Source organism: Dicentrarchus labrax, unplaced genomic scaffold, assembly GCF_905237075.1.
Source record: "Dicentrarchus labrax unplaced genomic scaffold, dlabrax2021, whole genome shotgun sequence".
In the NCBI taxonomy this organism is placed as follows: domain Eukaryota; kingdom Metazoa; phylum Chordata; class Actinopteri; family Moronidae; genus Dicentrarchus; species Dicentrarchus labrax.
This window is the reverse complement of record NW_026136702.1, coordinates 8,216,238-8,234,890: the sequence shown is the minus strand read 5'-3', so window position 1 is coordinate 8,234,890 and position 18,653 is coordinate 8,216,238. Positions and strand designations below refer to the sequence as shown.

Below are 18,653 nucleotides of genomic sequence, written 5' to 3'. Positions count from 1 at the left end.
AAAATCCCCCAAAAACGGACCATTTACTCCTGTTTGCGTAGTATTTGTTAAAAACTATGGTGCCCAAAGATATAAATGAACACTAGCCTTATCCTTTAAAATGTATTTTAACTAGTATTTCATACTGTATGAGTAATGTTGATTAAATGGCATTATTTTAACTGTGTGACAGTAATAATAATAATAGGATGCCTGTCAATTTGCTTGTATATAATCAACAGAATGGTGTACAAGTGATTTATTTATGAAACAGAACAATCTTACACTAATGTTTGTAGAAAATGTATATCTAACAACACAAGTATACAAAAAAAATTTACATTTTGTGCATTGCAAACTCTCAACAAAATGAACAAGATGGAAACCAAAAATGAAAGAACACGAATGCTATACAGACTAATGACAACAAGGTTGTACACTAACATGTCCTCGATCCCACACTATACAGTCACACAGTCATACTTTGTTTTTGGACACCGTCATCCGGATTCCTTTTCAACCAACACTATAACGTTTCACAACATCCATAAGTGATACTTAGGACTAACATATGAATGAAAACGTAATCTGTATAAATTTTTTTCAATGTTTTTGTCTCAGATGTTGATGTGATATGTCAATTACTGCTTGGTACACTTGATTTACTAGGCCACTGCCACTTAAACTGAAGATCTATTTATCTAACTACCTTTTAAGCTGATGTTATTACCTTGATCTGGTTTCTTTTCTTTGTGTTACACATAAAAAGCGTTTCAACATCATGTAAGAAAAGGGTGGTCGCTACAGTGCCAGTAGCCCAATTTGCAACCAATCTAGGTGATGGAGATTTCTAAGCTCCTAAAGACGTAGAGTATGAGCATTGAAAAATGTTCCACATGTACCAAAGTGTTATATCACTTAGAGGACAATGACGCCCTGTCTGGACAGCTAAGAAAATAAACACAGTGGCTTTTTTTTTTAACATACACATACTACCAGAATTAACTTTCTTTGGCAGGTACTGTCACATATATAAACACAGCATGCAGTGTTTATGTATGTGATTACTTAAAAGCAGCTGATGTTTATCCTCTCCAAAGCTTTACACTACAGTTTATCTGAAAGATTTGAAAAACTAACAAGGAAGTGCATAACAACACAAAAAAATCTTGCAATACTAATGTGTTATCTTGACGTTTGTGATATTCAATTATGCGTTTTGTCAGTGTAAACAAATAAATAATTATTTACAAACTCTAGCAAAAAATGCAAACAAACAAAACAAGCAGAGCATAAATAATTTACAAAAGGAATTATAATACAGACTTAGTATAAACATCTTTGGCACTTACTAAAATGGCTTATTTAAATTGTTCACTCAAGTTCTCCGTAAAAAAAGAAAAAGAAAACACATTCAGGATGAAAATAATGAGGAGAAATAGTAATGGACTTGAGACAGCTAAATGATTATGCTTTGGTTACAGTTTATGTTTGTCAGACACTTTATGATTTTTTGAGTTTTTCGGGAAAAACAGAAGCCATGAATGAGCCAAAGATAGAGAACATCCGAGTCACTTACAAGTTGTAGAAGGTAAGAAACTGTAGGAAAGCACATACAGCATGTAAGTGGTTGTACAATGAATCCTTTAAAATGTAGACATAGGTACACTAGTTATAATTAGATAATCTGCCGAGGCTTTTTTAAAACTTGTCCACTCTCGTCAACTTTTCTTTCCCAGCTTGGGAAACGTATCAACAGGAAAACTGAAATCGGCCATGGTTTCCTCTCCAGTGGATGGATCAAGGCAAAACACAGAAAAGTATGGAAAGTCTCATTTACGTTGAAATGGATTTAGCGATGACATGATGTTTACTTTGAGAGATTCTTGTCTTTTGCCTTCTGATGTTTTTCTATCAGGCTTGATTCAGTTATCTGTGGAAAGAGTGAGAAAATAGCTTCCATTACTGCCACATTTATAATCAAAACTAGGACACTCAACGAGTTTCACACGGTCAAAGTGCCAGAGTGCAGCAACAACATGTGCACTGTGTGTGTCAAAAAAGCGTGTCTTCAATAATGTGGCTGTGATTGTGAAAAGGCTGCAGGCTTATTTTCCACTCTATAGCACTCAACAGAAGATCTGAAGTCCTTGGACCAACACACAAGGTCTTTCACAATGCATCTTGGGCATTGTACACGGGCAAGCTGACAAGCAGAAACATAGCGTGACTCTTTTTTCTTGCTCAGCCAAACAAACAACACATATCCCCTCTCATCGTTACCTTGTGAACACTGTGGGAAACTCCGGCTTATCTGGGATTTGAAAAAGATGTTGAAGGTTTAAGGCCTTTACCCAAATTATTCAAAAAGGAGAAGGTTTTCTCCTCCACTTCCACTCTTTTTTACTGTATATGTCTTACCATGTATGGACCATATTAGATGGAAGTTTTACTGTACATACATATACACAATAACACACATGCACACACTTACTGCAGTAGGCCTGGACCAAGAACATCCTACATGACTGAACACCTTAAATAATATATACTCTATACAGTTGCATTCATGTAATGTAAAATCAGGCTGCATCATACTTAACCACACTGCATTTATTTTACCCTTGCTACCTGTGACAATATTTCTATTTATATCTGCATTTATCAAAAAAACATTTTGACACATTGTTGATCACCATTTATAATTTATAAATAATTAAAACTCTATAACTGAGCCCTAAAAAACTTCTCCACATGGACAAATGTGAGTATTACAGTGAGAATCCTATTCACTATTAATACATTTTGGCATCTGACAAGTGACAGACAAACACTTCTGGTGAAAACTTTAAAGTAATGAAAGTTTTGTACTAACCTCTGCACTCATACTTGAGGTCGGAGAAGAACACCAGCTCTTGCGAGAAGACAAACAAGCCTAGCCTTCCTCCGGCAAACGTCTTGTCATAAACTGGCCCTGAGTCGGCCATGATCTGTTTACCTTCATAGACCACAACTCTGTAAAATACAAAACAGAGATTAACTTTTTGAGATGGGTTGAGATTATGATGCTTACTAATGTACACATTTGAGCAATTTCTTTTTGTAAACATTTCTTGTGCTCTGTTCTCACTAGGTTATGTCTTTCCAATCTTATCTTATCTACTAAAAGGCCATGTGCCAGAAAAAAGGCCATGTGCAGTAGAGAGACTGCCTATCAAGGAGAGAGATCCTGTTCTGCTCAACTTTATTTCTCACCTTATAAAACCAGTCTTTGGTCTGTGGATGAGATGCCACCTGTAAGCTGTGTAATCCTTCCAACCAATGTTTTTGGGGTCATGCCACAGAGTACGCACCTGTGTGTGAAATAGTGTGAAATAGTTAACAACACTTAATGCTGTTCCAGCCATTAAAACAGACCAAACAGCATTTAGTCTGCAGCCCACCTGTCCGGGAGTGTTGCCCGTGTGCCACAAAGCATTCCTGAGGTTTTCTCCGGTGCCAGTGGTCGAGTTGACGACTTTGAGTGAAACGCCAGAAATGCCAAAGGCCTTGGAAGGCTTGTCCTCCCAGTAAGTCTGTGTGATCTGCTTCCACATCACTACATAAAAACGCCCACTTGACTGGTAGCCGAACACAAAGCCTGCATAGTCATCATCTCTGTCCGTGTTCACGTACATCGTCCCACTGAAGTCCACAGCATTGAATTCATCAAAACCTGTGATGGTGTGAGAGAAAGTGGCTCTGTTCAGTCAAATGGAGTTTCAAATATTTTAAAAAGCAGCAAATTACCATGATATGGTTGTTGGGGAGTAAACAAGGGTGCTACTCACCTACTGCAATGCCTGGGTCAGAGTTGGCAGTCTGAACCAGCTCTTTGCCCTGGTGTCTGACCACCCAGTTGGGATCAATTTGAGTGGTTCCCTTAGGATCCAAGTGGACCATCTGGAACTTTCTGAAGTCTGTGACACTGATGGCATTGTTCTCCGGACACACATCAAGAATATCTGGAATATTGTCGTTGTCAAAGTCATCTTTGCAGGCATCCCCTCTTCCATCGCCTGTAGAGAAAAGACAACAAATGAATTGCTTTGACCTGATTTAAATTAGACGTGCATGATATAAACTACATTTTTTCCTATTTTTCCATAGGTTGGAAAAATCTCTATGGTAGCTAATGTGAGTGTCATAATACTCCCACTGCAGTGAGTGTTGAGGAGCTCCTCCAAGTTAATATGAAAAATGAATGGGAAAAATTTCCTCCCAGGAAACTGGCTTTAATACCTTTGCCAAGTCTACAAAGGAAAGTCAGCCATCTTTTCATGCTGTGACAACTTCCACTGATACTTGCAACTATCTGAAGCCTGAAGTCTATTAGAGCCAGACTGTAGGCCAGGAGCTCATAGTAGAAAGGACGCCAGTGGCTAATGAAGGCCACTGCGTGGAAGTAGCTAGCTGCTTTCTGTCATCATCTTTGTTATTTCACAAGGGGCTACAACGATTCTATCAAATAAACACTATCTGATGAGCTGTGAAGAAAGTGAACGCATCAGTGTCCAGGGCCTTCCTCCTTTGCAGTCTGTTTCCAGTTACAGAAAGCTGTACAAACTCCAGGTAACCCTGCTAAAATTGGGCACTGTGGATTAATCACAAGCGAAGCCTAAAGGAAATAAAAACTTCACAGCCTGGCGTGTGCCCTCCTGGGCGTCTCACTGAAGTCATGCAGAATGACATCAGCCATGCCAACCCAGTCGTTGACTCTTTCCACAGCCACCATATTTCACACCTGCCGCAGTGAAGGTAATTGCTAACTGTGAAAACATCTGGACGAAGGCATATTGAAACAAAATGTGAACATCACTGAGTAATGAGTAAAAAGTCTGAGTGCATGGAGTCCATGGGAGAGAGGCTATCTGAGCACTAATTATATTTAACTTAATGTATGCTGGCATGTGTCATAAACTGGTCATGTGAGATTAATGTTGGTAATGAACTGATGCTAATTCAATTGTAATCAATTCATTACTGCCAACAGCTGTCCAAGGTCAAGAACACATTTTTTTTCAATCTCAAATTTTAAGCCAAAAAGTCCTTTCAGTGATTAGAAATATTAAATTCCATGACAACAGGACAAGTCTTTCTGCTGAGGAAGCTCATGATACTTTCGAAAGCTCCAACAGCTGCTGCGTGGGATTATTTAACAGCTGTTTTCAAGGCCACAAATGAACATTCAATCTCAATACTGTCATACTGTATCTTTATGTAAAAATAGTGTGATTTCTATTTTCTATACAATATTTGAAAGAAAGCAACAAATAATGTTTACTTACTGTTTATATTTTGATGGAAAACCTAACTACTAATTACTTGTTCATTACAAAGTATAACATCTGTTGGTTATTCATTAACACTGCATTAGAATATGGCCAATAAAAAACTATAGATCCATGAAACCTTATATTATAATTCTACATAATGACAAAAAACTGCATTATGAAATGCTAAAATGGATCCCTAATCTTACCTTGATCAGCATAAGCCATACTATAGTACATCATCTATATTATAGAAACTTTACTTTGAGAATTTTTAAGTTAGCTTATTTTAACTCAGACAGATTTTAACTCAAACCCTAAAACCATTTATGCATTATTGCATTAAACAGTAAGGCTACCACTGGGCAAATATGCAAAACATCAACAACTGGATTCACATGATTCAAAAGCACATGGGACTTTTAAATCCTCACCGTCAGAGTCCAGCTGGTCTGCATTGGGTGTCAGTCTGCAGTTGTCCTTGTCATCAGGTATACCATCATCATCATCATCATAGTCACATGCGTCTCCTTTGCCATCCTTGTCATGGTCAGCTTGGTTGGCATTGGCCACATAGGGACAATTGTCCAGGTTGTTCTGATGGCCATCTTCATCAATGTCCTGGTTATTGTCACACTGGTCTCCAACCAGGTCATTGTCTACATCGGTCTGTTGGATAAATACAGACAGAAGTTAACAGTATTAACACTTCCTGTACCTACTGTTGTAGTGGAATGTGTCATCATACACATTGTGGTTCAGTACCTGGTCAGGGTTGTGCAGCAATGGACAGTTGTCACACTGGTCACCAACTCCATCCATGTCAGTGTCCTTCTGGTCAGTGTTGTACACATAGGGGCAGTTGTCGCTTTCATTCAGAATTTCTGAGATAAAAGGGCAGTTGATGACATATTATTGAGAATTGAAGGTATAAACATTATAATTAGCTGCCCTAGAAGGACTGATTGCAGTATTTTATGTGTTTAGACTTGGCTATTTTACCATCGCCATCAATGTCCACTGCGCAAGCATCCCCTTCTCCATTGTGGTCGGTGTCTATTTGAGCAGGGTTGTGTTCATAGGGACAGTTGTCGCAGCGGTCGCCAACTTCATCCTTGTCAAAGTCAAACTGGCGAGGATTGTAAAGGAGGGGACAGTTGTCCTGTGATGGAAAGCATATGGTTGTTAGGTAATTCCTTGTTAATGGGGAAACTGATCATGAAATAAAATGTGTCCACATGTTAAAGCTCTCATACCCTCTCATCTAGAATTCCATCGTTGTCGTCATCCTTGTCACAAGCATCTCCTTGACCGTCTTTGTCAAAGTCTTCTTGTCCAGAGTTGGGAAGGCTAGGGCAGTTATCCTGAAAAAGTAGTGGGAAGTTCATAGACACAGTAGTTTAGAATACCTGCTGGATAGTCCATCGATAGCACATCAAGGTGAAAGTGAAAAGTTCAATGCAATACCTTCTTGCAGTGATAAGTGGCGTTGGCACCACACACGAGGTTCTGATTGGGCCAGCCATCCAAGTCTGAGTCTTCTCCACAAATGAAGCCATCTCCAGCGTAACCGGTCCTACACTCACACTTGTACATGGGGTCACTGAAGTGGCTGATGTAGATGCATTCGGCATATTTGTGACAGTTGTGGGTCTTGTCCTTGCATGGATTCTCTGGCTCGCACACCTACAGAAAAAAACAGAACAGGTGGAACTGTATTATGAGATTTCCCACCGTGCACATTCAACATCAAGTGCTCTAAATGTGATCTGCCTGAAGAAGGAGAAAAATGGCCTTCTTTGCACATGTAATCAGTCTTTTTACTTCTGATGACATCTCCAAATCAAGAGTACTTAAGAGTACTTTACTCCCTGTAGGTAGGGCACTCTAAACTTAGAGCTACTGCAAATTAAAGTGAAGGGTTAAGGGAGCGATTTTGGACAAAACCAAAGTGTGGGGCACTTTTGGGCACTGTTGATTTTATAGAAATCCCACTTAATGCATCATACATCCCACTACGACCCACTGTTGCCCCTTTATTGCAGCACAAGGTATTCACAGCTGCCACTCATTACCAAAGGATGAACATATACATACAGTCTGGATGCCACTCCATGAGCTCATAAAGCCGAAACTGACAGCAAGAACAGGCCTTTGATCAAAACTGTGAAATGGAGCCCCTTAATGCCAGCAATGAGACAATTCCCTTTTTCCCAAATCAATTAGTGAAATTGGGGCATCATATCAAGCAGCTGCAGAGGCCTTGGAGAGACAAAACCCACATGGGATGTTATGCAAGTACCAAGGCATGGCAAGTTTTTCGGTTTTCCAGGGATCCTGTGAATTCAGTGATCACAAGGGAGCAAAAAGTGTGTTCCAATCAACTGATTAATATAACATATAGAAATTATATGTTTTAAAGATAGAGCCAAAGTAAAGAAAAAGCTTAATTTTGTTTGAATAAAAGTGCTGTTCCATTCAACATCTACAATAAAAATACAGTACAAAGAACTGTTTCAGTCTGCCTCTGAACTTACAATGAATTTACCAGAGATGTGTAACATATGTTTGTTGTTAAGCGTTACCCAATTCTCCTCCCTCTCCTTCTGCTTGCCGATACTGGTTCAAGGTGAGTCAAATTCATATATGGTGGCCCAGGGCCTCCCCTCCAACACTGTGTAAACACTCTCGCTGCAAGAATGAGGTTTATAAATCACCCAAGCTGCTTCTTCCATCATTCATAAATTTAGATATGACATACAAAAATCCACACAACTGCTTTTGAAAATCTGCCCGGAGCTAAAGGTCCACATTGCACATCCTTTCCTTTACCGCATTTTGTTCTCACTTCTCCAAAAGCTACTCCTGTTTGAATGGCATCCAATCAGTAGTCTGTTATTGTCACTGAATGAGAGTAACTCAACTCAACTTCAACTCACCTGTTTGTTCTTCTTGGCCGCCTCCACACCCATACCGAAAGGCTGGGTGCCCTTGTAGCGCTTCGGACAGGGCAGGCAGTGGAAACCTGGATCGGTGTTGACGCAGCGTTGCATTCCACTTACTTTGTAGCAAACATCAGACACCATGTCACACTGCAGGTGGGAAAGAAAGGCATCAGTAAAATGCAAACAAATAATTACATGAATGAAGTCTTAAATAAACATCTGGTTTATGCACATAAGAAAAACAGGAACTTTTACCTCATTAATGTCTTCACAGTGGGTACCATTTCCACGGAAACCAGCAGGGCATGGGCCACACTCCCAGGAACCATCTGGAGAGCTGTTGCAATCCACTCCACCAAAGCATGGGTTAGACAGACAGCCATCTGCAAGATGATAAGAATGGGCACAAACAAGGGAAATTGATTTAAACATTGCTGGACATATCTTTATAGTGTGTCTCAAACGATTCAACTTTAATCTGCAGTGGTTTTTATCTTAACTCCTGTTGCTTTGAGCTTAATGCAAACTGGCATGCTAACATGATAAGGATGTCATTGGTTTTGCCGTCATTTGATCAGTGATTTTGACTCAAAACCCCAAATGTCGACCTCATAGTGGCAGAAGAAGAAACATCATAGGACCACCAAAGTCAGTAGGATTCACCCTGCGGGGAGCATGAATGTCTGTACATATTTCATTGCAATCCATCCAGCAGTGGGTGAGATATTTTAGGCTGTACTGAGGCACTGGACCGACTGACAAACATTTAATTTGCTTGCATGGCTAAAAACATAATGAAGAGTGAAGGCGCTCACCAATAGGACAGTCTTTTTTGTTGCAGCTGTCATTGTCGTTGGCCTCCCCGATACACTTATTGCCGCCATGCTGAGGTTGAGGGCTGTTGCACTCACGCATCCGACTTTTGACTCCCCCTCCACATGTTGCTGAACAGGTTGCCCATGGAGACCAAGGACCCCAACCACCATCAACTAAAAAGACATAGAGAGAGCAAAACATGTTCAGTAGTTAATCTTTGACCTCTACAATCAAGCATTTTATTCCAGAAATATTTGTTGTTTCTAAATAAAAATATATCACCATTTAAAGTCAGAAATCTGAAAAGCAGCCATAGTCAGAAGCCTGGAATTTAATACTACAAGAGAAAACATATTGACCTGATTTGAGTCAACATTTCCTAAAAGACAGACAGGAGGCCAGACCAAAACACATTGGGAATGTTGCCTCGGGGGAGCCATGAGGCATGCAGGAGTCTGGTTGTTCGACACTGACGCTTTCTGTAATGGAGATGCTACTTTTGAGTGTTCCCCTCACTGGCTGAAATACTCACTGGGACATGGTTTGGCAGTGCAGCGCTGAGTCTCTCTCCCACTTCCCTCGCAGTCTTTGCCCCCAAGCTGTGGCACGGGAGCATTGCAGTGTCGTATTCTGGTGATCTGTCCTTCTCCACAGGTCACCGAGCAGGACGACCAAGGCGACCACAAACTCCACCCTCCGTCTTGGCGAACTTGGTATCAAACATCAAACATATCACCAAAACATGTCATGTATTATCCTCTAGACTTCCACTTAGTAAAATGGTTACAGACATGTGTAATTTGCAAAAGTAAAAAACAAAATAGCCACCACATTTTCTACAAGTAAACATTACGTGATGCTAGCAATGAGGGCTCACTTTTAAAGATGTTCTAAGATGCTTGTGCCAGTGTTTATGTCATTGTGGATAAACTATCCTCCAGCGGTTAGACTAATTCAGTCACTCACACAGATGCAGTGTAATGTTAGCTGCAAGCAATAACACATGCTAATCCCACAATTTATCAAACTCCCAATTCTTCAGTTTTAAATGTAGTGAAATCTCCTGACACCCTCATATATAGTACATCTAATGATCCAATTCATTAATACTATTTTAAATTTCTGCATGGCAGGCAGTGGTGAGTCATTGTACTATGGAACACCCTCTCAGCCAGTGATTTATTTGGAATTAACTTGACGGGGCACACCCTGCAACCCAACCATGCGATCCAGCTCTTCACTGGGATTCAGTCTCCCTCAGATGGATCCATTTTCAACAGATTTATGGAGGTGTGAACTTGGTCTTTTGCACTTTGGAGAATCTCATCTCATTTAACTCAGTGCTGAGTTTTTCCACAGTTTCATCATGTGCCTCCCTCCCATATGTCATTCTTCTGTTGTTTGTTTTAGATTATTAAGTAGTCGTGGCACACATACTTTGATCAGCACTAAGGCGGTTACCACTGACTGCCATATATTTTAAAGTAAACTGAGTGACAGAACAATATTAGAAGATTAGAAGATTAAAAAAATATCCTCACCACGGCTATCGCATTTGCCCAGGCTGCACTTGCGGGTCTGGATAGACGGTCCGGGGCAAGGGTTACTGGTTGCATCACAAGACCGGCCCCTTTGTTGAGTTCCTGTCCCGCAGGTGACTGTGCACTCTGTCCACTCTGACCAGGGGGACCAGCCATCCTCGCGGTCTCGAGCTGTAAGTAAAAGAACAAAGTCAACATTTTGAGAGACACTCCCACTCTACTCAATGTTAAAACATAATCATAAAAGTACTAGCAAGAGTTCACAACTGTACTGTTTTTATTCTTTAGGTCTGTTTATCACATGACTTCATCTGAAAAACCCACAGTAGCCATTCTGAGCGTCTTATATTTTGGCCAATAAATATGTGGTTCGCTCACAAAGACAAACTGGCTGCTACAGTCCTGTGGTATTAAAATTTAATATGGGTGGAATATTGTTTTTATGGCATATTGAAGCATTCATTTAAAATAGCATGCATGCATAAAACTGTGTGTGTGTGTTTATAATTGTGTTTATATGCTGGAAGGATAGGAGGTTCCGACTACTTACGCAAACACACGGGGCAGCACTCGCCGTCGACGAATGTTGGGCTGGCACAGGCCACTGGGGGGCATGTGATTTGGTGACACACAATCTTTGACTCCTGCCATTAGTGAAAATTAGAGATATATCAGAGTCATTGTCATCCACAGTGAATCTGTACATATTTCCATATGACTTGGCACTACCTGGCAGGTACATTTGGTGCAGCTGTCCACAACCCAGTCTTCCTTATCGTCAAACAGGCGGCCATCCTGCCAGCACATGTTTTTCTCTGTGGAGTTTTTCATCCTCCCAAGGGCCTCCTTCATGACTGTGTTCTCCTCTGTCTGAACATACAACAACAGACAGATTTTCAGTCAGACAGAAATGATAAGGACATGCTCATGAGAATGGTACACTGCCTCCCATTAAGCATGTGGATGTATACACCTGCTGACAAGCTGGGTCTTTTAAGAGAGCATGTGAGGTTACTTTTCACCAGATGGAAGTACGAGTAATAGCATATCCAGCTCCTGTAGAAGTACTGTTTCTCACTTAAATAGTATCCATATAGAAGTAAGATTACTTATGTTACAAACCTGTTAAGTTGAAGCCCAAACATTACTTTGTGAGAAACACAACTACCACTATACAAATCATAATAATTAAGAGTTAAGTGTAGCATCCTGTCACCAACATAATCCCACTCCAGCTTAGTGATGCATCATATCCTTTTGAGACATCTTTCTTTCAGATTGCATCATGAGGGAAAAGAAGCTCAGAGAAAACGGACCAGAAAGAAGAATGACTAATGTTTAAATGAACTGAAAAACGTACACCTATGAAAGAAAGCTACTCCATTGTATTTACAAAAATACTTGTAAAATGTTAATCCTAAAACGTGCTTCTCGTTACTGCAAATTGCAAACACTAAATGCCTTTATATCGCTAATGTTTCTAGGAAAATAGCCCATTGAAAAGTGCTGCTTAGTTATGCACTTTGTAACCTCCAACCCAATTGGAGACCAGGGGATCTCTGGCTGGGCTCCTGAACACTTGGGATCTGTCAGTCGAAAGACTACTGCCAAAGGTTTGTGTGTGTGTGTGTGTGTGTGTGTGTGTGTGTGTGTGTGTGTGTGTGTGTGTGTGTGTGTGTGTGTGTGTGTGTGTGTGTGTGTGTGTGTGTGTGTGTGTGTTTGTGTGTGTGAGTCCTCCCGTTTGGAAAAGAGAAGCAACAGTGTGCAGCACTAGAATCTAAGACACCACTCGATCTGGAAGAGCCTCAGGGACCCTTCTCATCCCAGCCGGTTTTTTTTCTCCCAAGGTTCATGCCCAGACTCTCTCTTATTGCTTGGAGGCTCCCAGAGGAAACACATGGGCTGTTTAAACACAGCCAGACATTAGACTGGACCCCATTGCTGCCAGGGGAACACTTCCTATATCCACATGTAACATGTCATAAAATCTGTCTGACTCACGCTGCCACAGATAGCAGGAGTCAAACGGGTTCAGCCATCACAGGCGACTCTATAAACAGTCCTGCGGCTACTTACTGTTTGCTTTCAAACCAATATAGGTTACCTAGTAACCTAATTCAAATCTCTGTCCTCCTGGCTGCCACACTGAGGACTGTATCATTTATTTTCCTGAAACGTCAATTTTCTCTAAAATGTTGATTTTCTTCCCTCACAAAAGGACAGATTTTGCCAATTTCACATTCATCACAGAAATTGGCCTGTAAAGTACTGCGAAACAGGCAGAACCTTGTCTGAAACAAACACCAGTAAAGATCATTTTGATTCAATCTGTCATTTTTACTACTTACCACTTTTTGCAAGCCATCAATAAGGTTACTGACAACAACACGTAGGCCTTTGAGCTCCTGGAACATGGTGCTAAGTTCCTCACAGGAGCGTTCGCACATATCTGAGCCAGTCTCATCCGTCTTCTGACCTATAATGTTTGTAGTGATAGAGGGACTCACGTCCACAATTTCTGTGCTCTCGCTCACAACATTCGCATCATCTGGAGGGGAAAAAGAGAAGAGACATCAGGGTGAATGAGCAAGTAAACACATGGATGAGCAACACAGATTGGTGATGGAAAACATTTGAGAGATATGATGATTGAAACACAAGGAGTCTGATTTCCTGTTTTCCTGTAGGCGGCCAAAAGATCACAACAACACAGTGATTACAATGTTTATTGTGTTCCCCAAAACAGATGTTCAGTCGGCAGTGTTTGAATTGAAAAATGTATCTGTTTGAAATGGTGATGGTAAATCTTTCCACCAGAGATGACAGAAGGGCTGACTGTGGCAGGACGGGCGGAGGAGATGGCATTGTGGAGCTCAGAAAGCAGAAATCTGGGTGTTCCTCATGTGATGAGAAACCACACTTTTGTCATAAATCTCCATGACCTTTTAACTCAGTGGACACTTCCAATATGAACTTAACAGACTGAAGTGACCACACAGATGGATTTACAAGGAGCCTGTTAAGCTCATGGTCTTGTCGTTACATCTGATCAGTAGCACAGGCACTGGAGATACCCTTATCTAGATGTCAGTACAATAGAATCCAAAGTGTAGAAAAACTGAGTGAGTGGCAGCATTAATCATTCATTGCTGTTTTACACTAGAAACTCTTTTGGGGTTTTTAAACTACAGGATGATTTTTGAAGGGCATAATGAGGCTAAATGTTGAGTCTTTGCACAATCTGCGAATGTGGAGCATGAAGTCCAGCCTAAAGTAACGTGTCTGCCAGCTGTGATCTTTGTACGCAGACAGACAAGCAAAAAATAAATAAATCACAGACCAGGACGGGGCATCTTTTGTGAGTTTGCATTAAAGCTAAGGCAGACAACTTTGTCATATTTGTTGAAACATTCACTATAACCTGACAGTAGTATGTGAGACAGATAATCTGTGAAAAGAAAATCTGGTTCCTCTGGCTCGTCTTAGTGCTCCTAATGAAAATGAAAAAAAACAAAGAAACCAATAAGAGCTGAGAAAGATAGTCGACTGTTGAGTCTCATTTGGAGGTAGTTAAATACTGACACTTGAAGATGGTTGATTGTTGAGTCTCTTTCCCAAAGCGTCTGTATTTGATGACCTTGGAATGAGACTCAACAATCAACTATCTTTCTTAACTCTGATTGTTTTTTTTGGGTCAGACATGGTAGATTCTTGCAAATGCCAATAGGAGCACTAGGAGGAGCCAGAGAAACCCAACTTTATTTCAGATTATCTGTTTTATGTAATACTGTCAGGATATAGTGAAAGTTTCTGCAAATACGACAAAAAAAATTATCTACTGCAGCTTTAAACCATATGAAATTATGAGAATCTATTATTTGAATTTCCTCACTCTACCTCTCAATTTATTCCGTATTCAGTTTGTATCTGAAGCCACTGAACTTTAGTTAAAGTCATGATGTGAGATTCCGAAAACAAACACACAAGACACATATCAAAACTCCATGCAATGCCTGTCACTCAGCCAAAGCATAGTGCGTATCTGCAACTGGTTTGGATCTTGCTATGTAAATTGGTGAAGATTAATGGCAGGCCGGGGACTCTAAATCAAGAAGTCGGCCAAATTGCCCAACGATGTCCCACTGTAGCCAGTGCAATGTTTTCTTTCCTTTTCAGTCTGCTGGATTCATTCAAATCTCAGGAGGGCTTCACGCTGTGCGTGCGTGTGAACGCGTGCTAGCTCGTCTGTGAAAGCATTTACACATTCTTCTCTCGCTGATAGACAGGCTCTATTTTCTCAAAGCAGATATAGGAAAGAATTAAAAAAGACCAAAAAGCTTGGGTAGTTTTAACACTGCTCATTAATGTCCAACATGACAGGGTTTATGAGTGACTTTTGGCATTAAGACTGCTACCAGTGCAGAACTTTGACTGGTACCAGCCAGCATGCAGAAAACTTCCAGGCCTTGGTGACATTTGTTAAACAAATAAACTCATTCAGCTGGAATTCAACACTGCTTGTGGCAACAGAAAAGCAGCAACTTCTCTATCACGCACAAATACACACATTGCATATGGATTTGCTTTGTCACTGTGAATCAGAGACACAGTTTCCAGATCTGGTGACCCTTTAACTTTTGTGGTAACGGATGATTATCTACATATTTCCTCAGATATCTGTGTCTTTTTAGTTGCAGCCGCTCTTCGTGTGAGCCCCTCTGAGGATCACGAGGTACTATTCCTCATGTGAGCGAAGCTTCAGCTGAGAAAAGCAACCCAATCAGCCAATTCATGACTTCATTGTGTGTGTGCGTGTGTGTGTGTTTGTGTGTGCAGCTGGAAGTGGAAGCTCCCCTCTCTGCAGTATAGCATTCACTTTCTCTTTTCTATTTTCTTTCCCAGGGCATTATCCCGAGTCCACTGCCAATGGAAATAAATGTAAGCATCTGTATCTCCTTTTGCTCACCACGCACACAGCTCGACCTCAAGCAACTGCATCGACACGGCTGTTTCCGTAAACATGAAGTAATAGTGGGAGATCTTGCCACATATCAAATCTGCAAGCTTTCTGACCCACTTAAAAAAAAAAAGGACCAAAAGATTTAAATTCATACAAAGGGAGTCAACTGAGAAAGGGAGTCTGTTTGGTCTGGAAAGTTGCTGTGGTTGATACTTAACAAAACACAGATACCACACTTGGAAGATTGCATGTGAAAGAGTTTCTCAATCACATCTGCAAGGTATCGGGCTTGAAATAGTTCGCAAATGTAATTATTTTGACTCATCCTTTGGCTTATGAAAATCATACAAATAGAAATGGCTCCCACTGATACAGTACAGTTGGAACTTTAGGGTAAATGCTGGTTTAAACACCTTTAAACAAAAAGAAATTCACTCTTACCTGTTTTAGCAAACTCGCAGTCTCTGCTCAGCAGGATGTCTTCCACTGGGGTCTCAAAGATGAAACGCACATTCTGCAGAAGACCCTGTTTGGTAAGAAATGTAAGATCTTTCTTGATTACTGTGCTTGCACATTTTTGGATACTTTGTTATATCTAAAAAGCGATGTAATGTACATTTTATATACTCACTCCTATTCAAGCATGCATTCACAACACATTCACACTCGAGCATGGAAGTTCACTCTTGACCTTGTCACAAGCATTCACACTCATATTTACACACAAGGGGCAATTTAGAGTCTAAATATAGAGTCCTTTCCACACAGAAAGACCAGGGCAACACTGAACTACTCTGCCACACTATAAAGAGGGAGTATGTTAGTCTCCTGGAAACTTAGTTAAGACCGCAATTTTGTTTCGTATGAGAGATGACAAAATACTGCAGGGCCATTTAACACTCACAAAAAAGTCACAAGTAGAAAGGAAACTAAAGCTTCCATATCCTGGGAAATCCTAGTCTAGCTACTAACTAGCTACTATCTAAGAGCCATAGTCTCCATCTTACCCTGAAATGATTCTCCCGGATGGATCCCTTTGCAACATACATGCGGCTTCCTTCAGCCTGCAGGTGCTCATAGAAAGGCTCATCCAGGATGAAGCTGTCTATCAGGCTGCAGCCCACAAACAGGTTTGCATTTTCCCCATGAACATGAAGTGTGATATTCTTCCACTGTGAGTCAGACAGGTCCACATCCTCGAATGAAACCACGTTCTGGGAGCCGTCCACCCAGTATACCAGGTCCAGAGAGTTGGCCCGTCCGTTGGACACAATCTCAAACTGCCGCTGGCCATCAGGACCCTCCAAACCAATCAGGGTGCCCCGTGAGGCGCGGTCCTGGCGTATGTTGGCCACAAACACAAAGCCCTCATTGTTTTGGATCTGTCGTAGTATTTGTTTTAGTATGGGGGGGCTCACAGGGGGCAGGTGGTCGAAGCGGATGAAGCGGTAAGCAGGGGCATCCGAGTTTTGGCCCCGGAACTGTTTGGCCCCCAGAGTTTTGCGTGTGATGTGGCTGATTTCAAACAAGTCAAATGATGTCTCATCCTCCTGCTCACCATCTACAAATCAGACAAGATGAAATGCAAATGGTTGGTTAGCTATTTTAAAAACAAAGGAACAAATGGCAAACATTTTTAGAGGGTTTTAGTCTTCACTTCACTGGAATGGATGATTGCATCTCAGGTAGCATTAAGTTAGTTTCAACAGTGTATAGATACAAATCATCATCATTATAATAATACCTATTATTGAACTTGACTCAAATCATCATCATCATATCATTATTAGTCAGTATTACAGTGACTTCCACTTACCTTGAGGTAACGCGTGGAGGACATTAAATGATAAGAGCAGCAAGAAGAGACTTCTCCTGAGTATCATATCTCCTTCAAAAAACAACAGAAATGCTTTTTATTAGTTTTTATGTCGCTATCTTATGTCTTTTTTCATACACCCTGGGTCCATCTCGAGTGTTGAGTTTGCACTTGAGCCTCTAAATTACCCAGAGCAAAATTTAAAAAAAAACGACCAAAAAACCCAATAAGGCGATATAATAACTCAACATTATACGATACAATAATTGTGGTTTAACAGCTATAATAAACACTTTACAGCATCACATTTGCAGCTTATTGACTGTTCATGACTAAAATCGCCACCAGCTTTTCTGGTTTATCTTTTAGCGTTTTCAGTCAACAGGTAATGAATCACTTGAATGACTTTGTCTCATGCCTTAAACTCTCCACACAGAGAAGTTCAAGGACAAATAAACTTACCTGACGAATGCAGTTTTTAAAAACTCAGTCAGATATCCGACAATAAAAAAATTAAAAAAGTTGTAATCGGGGTGGAAAAGGAACTTATTTGATGAATTGAGCCGGTGATTTAAGGAATTAGAAGTGGTATCTCCTGTAAACGTCGTGCGTAAAAACCGTAAAGTCCACTTTGGTGCACTACATCCACAGGCTGGAGGACTTCAGGCGCAACAGTGACTGAGGCACTCGCCTCCCTCCTCTTTATATAGAGGCTCGCAGAGTGCCTGTCAATCAAAACTCTTTTGGGTACGAACAGTTTGAGGTCGGTTGTTAAGAGACAGAGTTACATAATTATCTTCCGATGGCGTAATGTTTCTTATCCGTGCTCACACGCAGAAGAGGCTGGTATTGGGTGGGGGGGGGGTGTTGAGACCCCTCCCCTTCTGTCTCGCACTGTGATGCCCACCATCCCCTCCCTATCAAACCCACCATCCCTCTGTGTCTGGAGATAATTCTCATTTACTGGGGAAGAGAGATGGAGGGAAGTGGGCTGATTTACTTTGGTGGGACAAAGTTATGGCGATAAAAGAAACCAAAACCATGTTGCAGTGGGTACACTTAATAAATGTGTTGCTACACAATTTACAAAATTATGATAAAGTCAGAGATTTGTGGGGTAGAGGACAGCTTTGACGTCTTCTTTCCTGAATATTATAGGAATCTTTTTAAAAAAGCAACCACTCTACACAATGGTAAAGATTTGGAATATGTGGGTAACTGCATTTTCCCTTAACTAGTGTTATAATTCAAAACTTGCAAAATATCAATAACTCAAAGTGAGAA

At 40.8% G+C, this 18,653-nt stretch overlaps 1 protein-coding gene across 2 annotated transcripts; it reads right to left on the bottom strand.

Annotated features, from left to right (window-relative positions):
* Positions 1-223: 223 nt before the first annotated feature.
* thbs2a (thrombospondin 2a) lies at positions 224-18,155 on the bottom strand. 2 transcript variants are annotated; one of them, XM_051428949.1, is made up of 23 exons: positions 17,832-18,155; positions 17,370-17,441; positions 16,561-17,114; positions 15,995-16,079; positions 12,942-13,141; positions 11,323-11,463; positions 11,144-11,237; positions 10,594-10,764; positions 9,585-9,761; positions 9,052-9,225; positions 8,492-8,619; positions 8,231-8,383; positions 6,759-6,977; positions 6,548-6,655; positions 6,294-6,453; positions 6,057-6,175; positions 5,726-5,960; positions 3,810-4,037; positions 3,423-3,694; positions 3,235-3,332; positions 2,855-2,994; positions 2,263-2,293; positions 224-1,912 (listed from the first exon to the last, which is right to left on the bottom strand). In XM_051428949.1, the coding sequence occupies exons 2-23, from the start codon at positions 17,434-17,436 to the stop codon at positions 1,909-1,911; spliced, it is 3,558 nt and encodes a 1,185-aa protein (XP_051284909.1). In that variant the 5' UTR covers positions 17,437-17,441; positions 17,832-18,155; the 3' UTR covers positions 224-1,908. The 2 variants fall into 2 exon arrangements, with proteins under 2 accessions (XP_051284909.1, XP_051284917.1); XM_051428957.1 differs by lacking the exon at positions 2,263-2,293 and having other exon boundaries at positions 17,832-18,153.
* Between the last annotated feature and the right edge of the window lie 498 nt (positions 18,156-18,653).